Genomic DNA, 14117 nt, shown 5'->3' with positions numbered 1-14117 from the left:
CTGACCATCAATCTGGGAAGGGTTAAAGGTCATTTCAAACTATTGGGAGTCCATCATTTCACAGAAAAAAAAAAATTACTCACAAGTGCCCCAAAAGTGAACATCCCAGCAAATTCATCCCAAGGTCAGTTTTTGCAATGCTCATAGAAATAACCCAAGAAAACCCAAGAGTGCCATCTCAGACTCTAGAGGCCATGACAGTATAATTAGACAAAGAACTGAACAAGTATGACTTATTGGGAAAAGTTTCAGGAGAAAGTCTCTTCTCCCGAAAAAATAAAAACATAAACATGACAGCATGATTTAGGTTAATAAGGTTGCCTCTAAATAAACAACAAGTCAAGTGGAGAAACATCCTTTTGACTCATCAGACCAAAGTGGAGGTTATTCTTCTTACCCATAATGCACTGGGCCATGTTTAGTAAAAAGCAAACACAGTATTTCAGCACAAACACCTCATGCTGACTATTGAGCACAGTGGTGAAAGGTTGATGATTTGGGCATGTTTTGCAGCCATTGGACCCGGGCTCCTTGCAGTCATTGAGTCGACCCTGAACTCGTCTGCCGAGCAGAGGATTCTAGAGTCAAATATAAGACAGTCTCTCTGACAGCTGAAACTTGGACCGATCTTCAGTCGTGATGCAACAGAATGATGATCCCAAACAGAGAAGCAAATCTACAACAGAACAGCTGAAAAAGAAAATAATCAAGATGTTGCAATGGTCCAGTCAGAATCCAGACCTCAACCCGATCCAAATGCTGCAACAAAGCCATGCTGCAACAAATGTCTACAAAGCTCGATGAACTGAAGCAAAGCTGTGAAGAAGAGTGGGCAAAAATTTCCCCACAACCACGTGAGAGACTGATAACATCGGATAAAAAACGACTACTTCTAGGTAGTTCTTTAAACTACTGCATTATGAGGTGAACTGGATTTTTTTTACACACAACTATTCACTTCTGGTTTTGTTTTGTTTAATAAATAATGACACTGAGGGGTCTGTTGTATGATTTTGTACACTTGAGATTAGATTTAAATCATTTTAAAATCTGGTAAAGATCAGATTGTTGTTTATGATATGTAAAAATCAAGGATTAAAGGAGGGTAGACCTTTTTTTCCCCTTAGTGAATGTATGTAGGTCAGTAAAAACCATACTGTCTCAAAAAAGTCACTGATTAACCAAAACTGGCACGAGAAAGTCAGAGCTGTTACATTGTCATTATGCTTAAATTAGTCTTTTACCATGAGTTGCTCAACTCATGTGAGAGTGTCACTGAGATGTTTAAAGTTTAATGATTCAGTTAGTTGAAATGCTGAGTAAGCAGTCTTCTCAAAGAAGGATTTTGAACGAGGAGCAACTGGACAGACAGAAAAAAGGCAGATGGTGATGAAAAGAGTGACAGAGAACATTAATGACACAAAAACTCATTTAGCCCTACATCCCCACCAAGTAAAGGATGTAGTGGATGCTAACCCTTTAATTTGGTATTGTATTTTCCTTGGCTTTAGCTTCAGCCTGTGACAAAAAAACACCCAGACTAACAGTCCCCAATCCAGTACAAACCAGTTTTTGAGCTGCTGCATTAAACTGCACACAAGTTTCCTGCAAGTCACTGGATTATAAAACAACCAAGGAGGGACAAACAACGGAAAACTTTATATGTGCATATATTTATCTAAATAAGTATATATTTTTTGGATCTGGAAGAAAGTTTGACATTCCTTTTGCTTTAAAAAAGGGCTCCTATTTGCCACTCAACAGCTCTGAATAATCACAAGTTTTTTGCTAATTAGAAATAATTACTCCTAACAACCATTTCAACAACATAGTTTCACTGATGACAAACTATTAAAGGTGCAACAAATGAATGTGTATTTGTGCATTCAGAGTTTAGATTAAACGTTTGCGTGAACTGTGGATGAAACTGCTGAATCGATTGAAAAAATGTTTAGTCCTGTTGTGTTATCGTGGCGATACGTATACCGTTCATTTGCGTAGGTGTGTGCTTACATAAGTCAGTGCTGTAATTAACGTGTTCACGCTAAATAAAAAATAAATTCAAAAATAAATCTCAACAAACTCTTCCATGCTGCCCACACACAAAGTCTTGAGAATGCATGTGTGGAAATTCAACACCCCTCACTTAAAGTTTGCACATGCAAACATTTTGTCAGTCTTGGCAGTAAGCCCTGATGGACTTTTGGACTGCTGAAAATCAATGTCCCAGCACACTTCAGCTTCGCAAGAGGCCATTCCTTTTTATAGCGTTTTTCTAATGATGACCCTTTCTGAAACAGAAAAAAATTTATAGTGACACATGACCCAACTATCCAAACTGATAAAGTGCAAATATTTGGTGAGACTCTCCAGAATCTGATTTATTTAGTAAAATGGTTAAAATTGAAGAAATGAGTGTGTTAGATGCTCTGATTGTGAAACAGTGTGAAATCAAGTAGATTTCATTGATTTTGTCTTTAAAACACAAACTTCTTTGGCAGCTTAAGAGATTTTCTGTGGACTTTTACTCTAAATGAACAATATGTTAGCGTAATATGTTTTGTCCAAAAACTGCTTCACTTGGATTAATTTACCTGTTTTTATTTGCTTTGAACTTTCTGGATGTTGTAAATGTGGCTATTTGCTAATGGTAGTTTTGCTTCAGTACTCTTTTTGAAGAGCAATAGTGTTTTTTTACCCTGGCTCAATTACATGCAGGTCAAATTTGTGCAATCACTGTCTGTTTGTGTAAAAACACACTCTTTGAAACCAAAGAACTGGAAGAGATTCCTGATGACCTTTAATATCAAACACTTTACTAATCAACTACCACTTAAATTTGTTTGTAGCCTTTCATTAAACAAAGAAAAACCCACAAAGGTCACTGAAATAACTTGAAACTGACAAAAGTATAAAACACTAATTAAATCAGTCATTGCTTTTGAAATATGGTTCAACAGAGTTTTATTAAAAAGGAAACTAATGAAACTGGCCTTGTCATAAAGGATGGTACTCTTAACTTGATATTTTGTTGCACAAACGTTTGAGTCAATCAATGCAACCCAGTGATTTCTGTAACTCTCTCTGAGACTTCTCCACCTGTCCACAGGTATGTTTGGCCACTCCTCAGGAACAAACTGCTCCATCTGTCTCAGGTTTGAAGGGTTCCTTCTCCAGGCTGCAGGTTTCAGCTCCTTCCTCAGACGTTCAACAGGATTTGGATCAGGGCTCAGAGGTCACTTCAGAACAGTCCAGAGTTTTGTTCTGAGCCATTCTTGGTGCCTTTAGCTGTGTGTTTTGGGTCATTATCTTGTTGGAGGACCCATGAGACCAAGCTGTCTGACGCTGGGCAGCACGTTTGGCTCCAGAATGTCTTGATAGTCTTCAGATTTCATTGGACCCTGAACAGATTCAGGACTCCCTGAATCAGATGCAGCAAAGCAGCCCCAGAACAGAACCGAGCCTCCTCCATGTTTCTCTGTGGGTACAGGGTTCTTTTCTTTGGATGTTTCATCTTTGGGTCAGTAAACACAGAGCTGATGGGACTTGTTGCCACAAAGCTCCAGTTTTGTCTCATCTGTCTAAGGGACATTCTCCCAGAAGCTTTGTGGCTTCTCAATATGTGTCTTGGCAAATTCCAGTCTTGCTTTTTTATGGTTTGATGTCCTCTTCTGTCCTCTTCCATGAAGTCCACTTTGACTCCTGTCAAATCTGACACTCATGAACCTTCATCTTGGAGTTCACCTCTCATCTCTTTGAAAGTTGTTCTGGGCTCTTTGGTTACCCTTCCTATGATCCGTTTCTTCAGTTTATCATCAGTTTTCCTCTTGCAGCCACGTCCAGGGAGGTTGTCTCCAGTCCTGTGGACCTTGAACTTCTGAATAATCTGACCAGCTGTAGTCAGAGGAACATCCAGCTGCTTGGAGATGGTCTTAACGTCTTTACCTTTAACATGCTGTCAGTAGTTTTCTTTCCAAGTTCCTAAAACAACTCTGTCCTTAGGATTTTGTGTTCATGTTCAGTGTAGCACACACAATGATACCAAACAGCGCTGTGACTACTTTTCACCCTTTAAACAGGCCGACTGACTGATTAAAAGACTGAAGAATCTGTGATGCTGATTACAGGACACACCTTGGTTTAACATGTCGTTATCGTCAGATTAGTTTCAATCTTTTGTAAGGGCAACACCCTTTTTGTCAAGGCCAGTTTTCTTAGTTCGTTTTTGTAGTAATTCTGTTGAATGAAAATTCTAAAGCAATTATTTATTTAGTTTATTCTTTTTTTTTGTAACTTTTGTCTGTTTCAAGATATTTCAGTGATGTTTGGGTTTTTTTCTTTCTTACACAGAAAGGGTACGAACAAATTTATCTACATCTAGAAATTAGATTTATTGTCACTTTTTTCTCTCACTTGCCAGGCTAGTCCTAATACTGGTTTATTATTACTGGTGGCAACACTGCATGTAAAACGGTAGTTTGTCCCCCTGTAGTTTTCAATTTTCTTCTATATGCATGAGACCTGGTGGTGGAGCATGGTGCTCAGGATTGTAATGTCTCAGCCCATGTATATGAGAGGAAGACTGGCTGCCTCAGTGACCATTCCCATGTTTGGCTCCAAGTGTAAAGCCGAGCAGATTTCCTGGAATTGGAGGAGAGGTCAAACAAAAGTAGCTCTACGCCCTGCTACAAAGAAAATAATGAAGGCTTGCTGTGGGCATAAAGGGTTGTTTTACCTTTAATAAAATGAACTAAACAAAAATGGCCATGGCCCAATTACATGAAAAATTCACCTTTACAGAATAAGACACAATGACAAATCTTATACTTTAATTTTCTGATACAATTTAAGCACGTGCACAGACACACACACACACACACACACACACACATATGCACAGTTTGTATATGGTTCAAAGCAGTGTTGTCCTGGAGGGCCATTATCCTTCATGTTTTAGATGATTCCCTGCTCTTTAGTAGGTCTTTAAGTTTTGCAGATGCCTGTTAATCACTCAGTCATTCAAATCAGATGTGTCAAAACAGAGAAGCATCTAAAACATGCAGAATGGTGACCCTCCAGGACCAGGATTGGACATCACTGCTTTAAAGTAAGTCCAAGACAGAAAAGAAATAAAGGCACTCTTTAATGAGGCAAAATTCTTTGTATTCTATGTTTAATTTTTAATGATTATTCAAACTAAATATTTAGAAAAGGACCAGTAGATATTAATTCATTAGGTTGTACTTGGAAAAAAATTCACATATTTTGATAGAAATATGCTGTTTCTTTGCAGACTCTGAACCTATGATGACAAATAGGAGCAAAGGAAGTTACATGTACATCCTAAAATGATTTAGAAACATTTTGCCCTTATTAATTCTGCATTTGTTCGTGTGCATGTATGTTATTGATCGTGTCTGTATGATGGGATAAACACCGTCTCAAATTGATTTCTCATCAATTTCATGTTGTAAGAGTATCAAGACTGATTGTTGACCCCTGAATGTCCTTTGTCTTCCCCAGGTCTGATACAGGAAGATAAATAAATGTGTTTAAGCACCGCTACCATTATCTTACGTCTGAATACAATCTTGTAACAATAACTCTTATCAGTGCCACTATTGATTCGTTCAAAGGGGCTCAAAATTATTTCCTGCATAAAAAGAGAAGACTCTAGAAAGATCTGGTTATAAAAGTTAAGAAATCTGGAAATAGCAGCCTCAAAGCAGCTCTCACAAATAGGATTACAGACTGAACAGCTCGCTGTGTAAAAATCATTTGAATGTATTGAGAAGTTTGCTTTTTGTCCTTGCTGTGTAATCTTACGATTGCAGATAAAACAACAAACAACATTGTTTTTCTGTTTGAGCGTTAGTGGAGAAATACAGGCCAAGAGTGAAAACTGATCAGGTCTGAAAGAGTAGAACTGAACACTGGTTCTTTAAAACTGGTCAACACTGTAATCAAGGTTGGGTGCTTTGATTTAATTTTGATAGTAAGGCTTGAAGCTTAGACCAAAGAAATCCAAACACCTTGAGTGCTTGCTTTACCTTATTTTTTTTCTTCTTTTGAGAATGCATTGTTGTAATTGCAATGTTACATACTTATTTATTTTAACTGTACAAACATTACGTTCTGTTTTACACTTTTTAAAAAAGAGAAAAAGACAAATAAAAAAGAAAAAGACAACAAATAAGAAAAGGAAGTATGGATATGGTTAAAAATATCTGGAAAATAATAATCAAAAATACAATTTATGCATTCTGGGTCTTTCATTGTTACATATTTATAGTGCTAGTTCAAATCTTTTGAAGTGGGGTTTTGTAGAAAAGGTACAATTGATATCTTATCTGTTGTGCCGAGCTCTTTGTACAACCTCTGTTTGAAGAAATAGTTTAATTCTGACTGGACTGATGAGCTAAAGGCTAATCCAAGCGTAACAAAGACTAAAGTGAACTGCTGCTGTCTGAAGACAACAGCAGTCTCAAATGATTTTAGAGCAGTTTATGTGATTGCCATTTTGTAAGCCTTTACATTGTCAACAGTATCACATTACGTGGTTATTTACATAGAATCAGATCATTATCAGCTGCAGCATTCCTAGTGCAGTCTGAGGCACATCTAGCAGGATTATTATATTTCTACCAGAACAACCACATAATGAGAAACTGACAGTGATGTAAAGTTTTATAAAATAGCCTTGCCATCGAAATCAAACACAATTTTGACAAACTGATGTTGTCAAAAGAGTTATCTACAACAAGTAAGATATTAATTGGGAATGAACCTCTACACACAGAAGGAATTGTTGGTTGCTTGTTAGGTAGCCTTTTCATAGCTACACTACGGTATAATGTCACATATTCAGTTGATCGTAACTTTTCCACAGATGTCCGCTTCAAAAGCTCTCAAACATCTTTGCTAGGCCCAGCAGATGTGGAACCAGTTTAATATGCCTCGTGCATACATACTTTAATGGACTCTATAGTAAAGGTTTTCATTCTTTGTGCACAATTCTTTAGCTTAGATTGGACTGTGTCTGTACTGTCGTTGTAGTTGTGAGAGGGAAGGTGTTGAGTGAATAGTAAACTTTTTAACAATAAATTGCAGTAAATTTACAAGTACAAAGCTCCAGTTCAGTACCACGTAATTCAATTAAATGTAATTTTCCATAGTCTTTACCTCTGATGAGATGATAAGATACCAAGGAGTCATCCACTGAGAATGAATAGCCCAATAAAAAAACAATCAAGCAAAGCGACATACATCCAGACATATATCTTTCCGTCAACTCATCTTTTTCTGACGTTTAGCTTTAATTTGACACAATAACTGCAGCCAGACTTAAGGACAAGGACCCAGAGCAGGTCAAGTTAATATTTTACAACTTTTAGCTTTCAAACACCGTTTTGGCAGCTCAACACGGTTCACAGAATACGTGCAGGCCATGTGGAGCATTCAGCTGAAAAGGGGAGGGGTAATGGTCAAAGGGGGTTATCTCAGCAACTGAGCCGCTCTTATAAAATGCAGGGATGACAAACTCAGAGTGGAAATGCTCCTTCAGCTCTGAGCCTGAAAACTAGCACTTTTATTCTACTCAATACACTTAACGCCTTCGTCTTTAGCCAGTCATGGGAGTTGCATACAGTGTCGGAGAGTAAGTACAACAGATAACCAAAATGGGTTTAAACTATGTGATTTTGGGTCCTGGATGTGGTGATTTGAATTTTAATGTTAATTGTGCAATTGCAAGATCATGTTCCAGTATTATTTTGTATTCAAATTAAATTTAAAACCTTATGAAACATCTTGCAAAGTTACAAGAAAGACAATGTTGGGCACTGTCAATATGCCACATGCAAAAGATTTAAAAAAAAAAGAGTTGTTTTATCTTGTGGAAAAGTTCTTACTGCAGTTTATCTTTGGAGTTTCTGAAAGGTTCTGATTGTTTAAAAGAAATAATTAATTTAGTTTTTTTAATGAAAAACCATAGAAAGAAAAAGTACTGCTACAATAAAACACTGAAATAAAATTCTGGATTTTTACTCATGTCACTGAATGACATCAATCCTGCATGACTAATGTTTAAAAGATTTAAAATGTTATAACTTTCAGGGATTCATGCACATGCATTTCTTTACATGTTGCAGAATGTTTTTCCCCAGGTGTCTCACTCGTTTTATGTTTCAGAGGAAACACAGAAATAATGAAACTTTATTAGATTAAACATAACTAATCATCCTGCTAATCCACCTTTGCAAAGGTGTGCTTTATTGCGTTTAATGTTGTTACATACTTACATACATGTTACAACATTAAATTTGTGGTAAGCTGCATGAGTAAACCTCAACACTGCAGGATGATGATAATTTGTTAATAATTAAATGCTCTTTGTGTGTCTGCAGGGTGGACCACCTCTACACCTTCTTTGTGGAATGGTCACCAGATATTTACAACAAAGGAAACAAGAAGCGCTGCAAGTCTTGTTATCTGAAAAGGAAGAAAGATCCCAACAGTCACCATGTAACAGACAAGGACATGACTGCAGGAAACAAGTGCCTTAGCAAACCTGTCAGCGACAGCAAGACTTTAAAAAACTGGGAGGTATGTTTTGAACACATGGAAGATTATTCACACAGTCAACATAGTGCAGCATGCACTCTCTTCCTTCTTTAATGATTTCTGGAGAAAACTTTGCCCCTCTCACCCTGCACACGAAGGCAGAGCCAGTTATAGCTGAGATTCAAGGAAATTCCACCCTCCTTATATAGGCTTCCTTTCTCCACCTTCTCTGCATCCGGGAAATGAACTGAACCTTTCGCATAGGAAATAAGCTGCAGAGCTAACCAATGAGCAGCCATGTGGTCAAATTTCCACCCAGTGAAAGTGAAAATAACTCTGTGGTACATAAGTAGAGGATGGTGCCTCTCGAGAGCAGACATGTGGCACAGCAGAGCGCAGAACTTGACAGAGAAATCAGGAGCTCTGAAGAACATGAAGGAACATATAAGAGTGTTTTATTTTGCCAAAGACTGTAAGGAACCTTATGTTGAGGTGAGATGATCTGCTGAGTTTATTAGAATCTAAAGGAGGGAAAACTGCGAGGAATGTCAGAACATGAACGTGACTCATTTTCTCACCAGTTTTTTTACATTTTGTGCTCTAATGCAGATAATCACAGTGAAGGAGTCCAAGCGCCGCCTGAGTTTCTGCAGCTCAGTGGAATCAGAGGCAGAAGAAAACGAGTATGAGGAGAGGGATGAAGATTTCCCGGTCCTGAGCGATCAGAGCCAGCTGCTCAATGAATATCAACTCCAGAAGGTAGGTTTTACTCAGCAACATCTCACATGAGTCAATGGACAAGTTTTGACTGATTACAATCAACAACTCAGGTGTTAGATCTCTGTATTCATCATTTCATCAACATCGTCTTCATCCACAGCTTGCTGCTCACATGCCTGCTCGGACTCAGGGCTATCCGTGGAATCTGGTTTACAGCACCTCCATCCATGGGAGCAGCCTGAAAACACTTTACAGAAATATGGCTGGTCTGGACAGCCCCGTGCTGCTGGTCATCAAGGACATGCACAAACAGGTTTGCATTTCAGTCTTAAGTCAAGATTTCATTACTGTTAAATAACTCTCAAATCAATATCTAGACTGACTTCCTTGTGTCTTTCAGGTGTTCGGGGCTTTTTCTTCTGATCCGTTCAGAGTCAGTAAATATTGCTACGGCACCGGAGAGACCTTCCTGTTCAGCTTCAACCCTGACTTCCAGGTAAGAGTGAAATTATGATCAGTGCACTGAGACTAAAGGAGCCCATCAATACAGCAGTTAAAGAAAATAGAAATAAGTACTTCAAATGATCAGCATATAATAAAATACATAATATAAATATATATACATATAAATTGCACATTTAGGATAAAGTAATTCTGGAAAAAAGCATGGTAAAACATTTCATAAATGCACAGAGAGCTTCAATACTAGTTATTAATGTCTTGTATTTTAACTTTCTGTAGCAGTACAGATGGAGTGGTGAGAACTCCTACTTTGTGAGCGGCAACTGGGAATCTCTGCAGATTGGTGGAGGAGGGTAAGTTATATGAAGTTATGTTATAAAAAAGCAGCTTGTTCAAAAAGTTATTATAACAGATGCCTACTCCAAATTTCTGTTTTTAAATCTGTTAATATGCAGAAGTAAAATTTAAAGATCGTTCATAGGCATGAAGGTAAATTTTTTTTTTTTCTTGTTTTATAGGGGTGGCTTTGCCCTGTGGCTGGATGCTGATTTGTACCACGGAGCAAGTTTTTCCTGCCCTACTTTTCACAATGCACCTCTTTCCACACATGAAGACTTTATTGTCCAAGACGTTGAAGTCTGGACTGTCCAGAACTGAATGAGGACATGGAAGCTGTCCTTTCTGGAGACACTAAACTTAAAGAAACATGCAGTGTAGCCACTGCTTTATCCTGATGGAGAGTTCGCTGTCATCTCTGCTCCTGCAGATTAGTCCACGTACCGTACCAAGACTATTGGACCGGTTCTCAGACTGAGAGTTCTGCTTGTCTGAGCTGTGGCTGTTAAAGACACGTGGCCACAAGAAACGCTGTGTTTCAGCTTCCTGCTGCTCTGAACTACTGGATACTCGGTATATTTAGGCTGCCTGTGTTGTCCTTTTGTTATGGAGAGAATTATGACACAAAGTTTTTTTGTCAAAGGTGTTGAATGAAGTGTAAAGAAACTGTAAGCACAGTCCAGATGTAAACATGTGGTTTAACTGTATTTAATGTTGAACAGACAGTCATTTTTGGTTATAATTGCAATTTGTTTTGCATATATTGGTGAATGACTGAGAAGTCTGCTTTTGTTCTCAACTTAAATGAATACTTTTATGGTAACGACACTGTATTATGATAAAAAGCTTCTATAAGAGCTTTGGTTTGGATGCTAACTTCATTTAAGAAGTGCAGCTGGAGGTGAAGTCCAAACGAGCAGAGTTGTAAAACAGACAGTTTACTATAATATGAGTGATGAATGGTGTTCAAAGAGGAAGTGACCACAGCCGTTAACCATCTGCTTCCTTTGTATGTAAAATGACGTGTGTGACTGTTTGAAATTTTTTGAGGGAAAAAGATTAATTAATATTTTTAATTTTATAAATATTTTGTGTTTTCTAAATATTTAAATATATGTATATTTATATATATATTTTTTACAAAAGAAAGACAAGAGAGCAAAGCTAATTTTCACGAGTGTGCTTGATTTTCTTCTATGTTTGTGTGCAAATCTGAGTGTTTGGGACAGTGCAGGCACTGCCATTGTTCATTTTGTGGAACCACAATAAAAACCTTGTCATTCCTGCTACATCTTCATTTTATTATTCATAAATCCTCACCACACGTTAAAAACACACCCTAAAAAACAAGTGAAATATTTTAATATTAATTTTTGTGAGTGATAAACTCCCTAGAGTTATCCTAGTACAAGTAAAAGATTTAAAATACACAAAACATACATCTTGAAATATTTTATGTTAACCTTGATTTAAAAGAAAGAAAGTAAAGCATAAAAAGTTTTGCAGTCTCTCGTAAAACAGAAAAGATTTTATCAGGCAAATAATTATTAAAGCAAGTGTTTTCACAGCACCATAATCTTACAGAACACCACCCACTGCTCAGAATCACTGGTGAGAACCTCAATAATAATAATATTGTTAGTATACCTAGTTTGATTACAACACAAATGCATATATAAAATAATATTAATTGCTTTTTATACATAGTGTTTATCCTTTTTTATCAACATTTCTTAGACACGAGGAAAATACATAATTGAACTAAGCTGTGAATAGAAACAAACATCAAAGAGTAAAGTATAAATTTAAATTTTAGGCAACACCTGCATCAGAGCTCAAGACATTACGACATACTATCAAAAGCCACAACATGAGCCTCTCAGATTAAAACCTTTCTTACTCCATATCAATAGATTAGACAGTAAAGGTGGTGCTAAGCTATTGTCTTGTGTAAAAAGAGATTCTTGATCCCTGAAAAAACCTTATTGCAGTCCTCAGGTTTGATATGGGCAAATAAACAAACATTTACTTCACTGCGACTATTATCATATGTCTTCATACACTGTGGCTGTAATACCTTAGATTATTTAGATTTAGATTATTTATTACTGATTAACTTAAGGAAATATTTAAAGAAATGTCTAGTTGCTTTTCATTCAAACACTTATGGTTATCTGTCTACTGCAGGTAAGATACTGACTGGTCATATATACTCCACACAAGCCAGCTTTGAAGAAACTCAGTGTTGTTGGTCCCAACAATGCTGACACTGTGGCTCTAAATCTTTAGAGTTTTTGGTTGATTAGATTAGATTAAATTAGATTATCTTGAGGAATTAGATTTATTTTAAAAAATACTCAAAATTGTTTTTTGCACAAACAGAGAAGGCTCTAAAGTAAATACCACCCTCAAAACAGACCACAACAATAGGATTACAGTGGCTCTAGATAATTTAGATCAATGAAGAGGTTATCTTTCCATTTTGTGTAAACTTTATATTATCTAATACTAGAAAACTTACTTCTGGACTGAATGATCCATTGATCGTTTATAGCTGACCAACAGTGTAATCAACAGCTGGTGATTAAATCTTGATATCTGGGCTTTGATCTGTAGTTAAATAAATTCGATAAGATTTGACAGAGACTGCAGATTACAGATGTGTAAATGTGTACCCACAATTGGATAAACAAACTACATAGGCCTATTCAATGGATAAACATCTAAAAAGACAAAAGTTACATAACCTTGGATTATCCAAACACCGCTGACAGCCTCTCCCTAACAAAGTTTGTATTCCACACCAAACACATTCCTTTGTGCATACATCATATAATCAGCCTTCCTTTCTATAACCATTATTGCACAATTTAGGATAGGCTTGAACCGACACACGTGAAAATCAGAGATAGAATGTAGCGGGGGAAGACATATTTAGAAACAAATAGATGTCAGACAGCATCAAAAACGAAACTTCAGCCAAAACCGACGAGTTCAGTCAAAACTAAAGTTTGGATACAGTGGAAAACAGAATTTCTGAAGCTCACAAATAAACTTGTTACATCTTGTTTCACCTGCAGTAGTTGACGGTACAAAAAATGAAGAAGTATGAGCCATACTTTTATTGATTTTATACTCTTATTTTAATGAAGCCTATGACNTATATATATATATATATATATATATATATATATATATATATTTATTTATTTTTTTGCTATTGAATCATAGTTTTTGGATTCAAACTTTTAAATTTGCATTTAACTCTTATGTGCAATTTTGGGATCATATACTCATTACTGAGATTCTGACAGCAGTTTCCTTAAGGTCAGCGTGCTGCAAATTAACAAAGAAGTCTTTATATTCGGGTTTGGTAGTATGACATATGAGCAAATATTGTAAAAATATGGAGATAACAAGAGCAAGAGAAGCTTGAAAAAAGTTCTTAAATAAGAAAAAGTGCCTTCTTATAGAAAACTCTGGAAATAAACCCAATGTGGAAGTCCTGATGTTCAGTCATGTCACTGAATAACATCAGTCTTTTCATATGCAGGCATTATCCTGTCTGTTACAGAGATTTTCTTTCAGTTGTGTGACTAGTTTTCGTCCTAATCAAAATAGCAGGAAATATGAAACTTTAAAGAATAACTTTTTTTAAAGTTTTAAATCTTTTTATCACTGTATATTTTGCATTACAAGGAATATTATGATATTCCTACAGGAAATAACAAAGATAACCAAAAATGCTACAGCTATCTGCTGCTGCTATGATTTGTGTTTGCAAATAAAAACAGACTTCTATGCAAATAATCAGGTATTATAAAATATATGGTGGTGTAAATGTTCGTAAAACAGTGTTCTGCTAGGCACTATAGATTTTTAAAATATGAGGGGTTTTAGGAGGGCAAGAAGCCACTTTAATCTTGTACCATTAGCAGTTATGGCTAGAAATTAAACAAAGACTGCATGGTTGACTATTTTCAGAAAATTAGTTCTCTTCGGTAAACGTTAAAACTTCATTTCTCATCACTTACACT

At 36.5% G+C, this 14117-nt stretch overlaps 1 protein-coding gene across 2 annotated transcripts; it reads left to right on the top strand.

Annotated features, from left to right (window-relative positions):
* The first annotated feature begins 7532 nt into the window (after positions 1 to 7532).
* On the top strand, positions 7533 to 11369 carry LOC108232322 (nuclear receptor coactivator 7-like). 2 transcript variants are annotated; one of them, XM_017410050.3, is made up of 7 exons: positions 7533 to 7657; positions 8406 to 8604; positions 9172 to 9321; positions 9443 to 9595; positions 9683 to 9778; positions 10024 to 10097; positions 10263 to 11369. In XM_017410050.3, exons 1-7 carry the CDS (start codon positions 7632 to 7634, stop codon positions 10399 to 10401), a joined length of 837 nt encoding a protein of 278 aa, XP_017265539.1. In that variant the 5' UTR covers positions 7533 to 7631; the 3' UTR covers positions 10402 to 11369. The 2 variants fall into 2 exon arrangements, with proteins under 2 accessions (XP_017265539.1, XP_017265540.1); XM_017410051.3 differs by lacking the exons at positions 7533 to 7657; positions 8406 to 8604 and adding an exon at positions 8623 to 9054.
* The last annotated feature ends 2748 nt before the right edge of the window (positions 11370 to 14117 follow it).

Source organism: Kryptolebias marmoratus, linkage group LG16 (assembly GCF_001649575.2).
Source record: "Kryptolebias marmoratus isolate JLee-2015 linkage group LG16, ASM164957v2, whole genome shotgun sequence".
In the NCBI taxonomy this organism is placed as follows: domain Eukaryota; kingdom Metazoa; phylum Chordata; class Actinopteri; order Cyprinodontiformes; family Rivulidae; genus Kryptolebias; species Kryptolebias marmoratus.
This window is presented reverse-complemented; position numbering and strand designations above follow the sequence as displayed.

Excerpts from the sequence above, each read along its gene's own strand:
- LOC108232322 (XM_017410050.3), top strand. The coding sequence starts at position 7,632 with ATGGGAGTTGCATACAGTGTCGGAGA. Across the intron at positions 9,596-9,682 it reads TCAAGGACATGCACAAACAG|GTGTTCGGGGCTTTTTCTTC; the intron begins GTTTGCATTTCA and ends TGTGTCTTTCAG. Across the intron at positions 9,779-10,023 it reads GCTTCAACCCTGACTTCCAG|CAGTACAGATGGAGTGGTGA; the intron begins GTAAGAGTGAAA and ends AACTTTCTGTAG.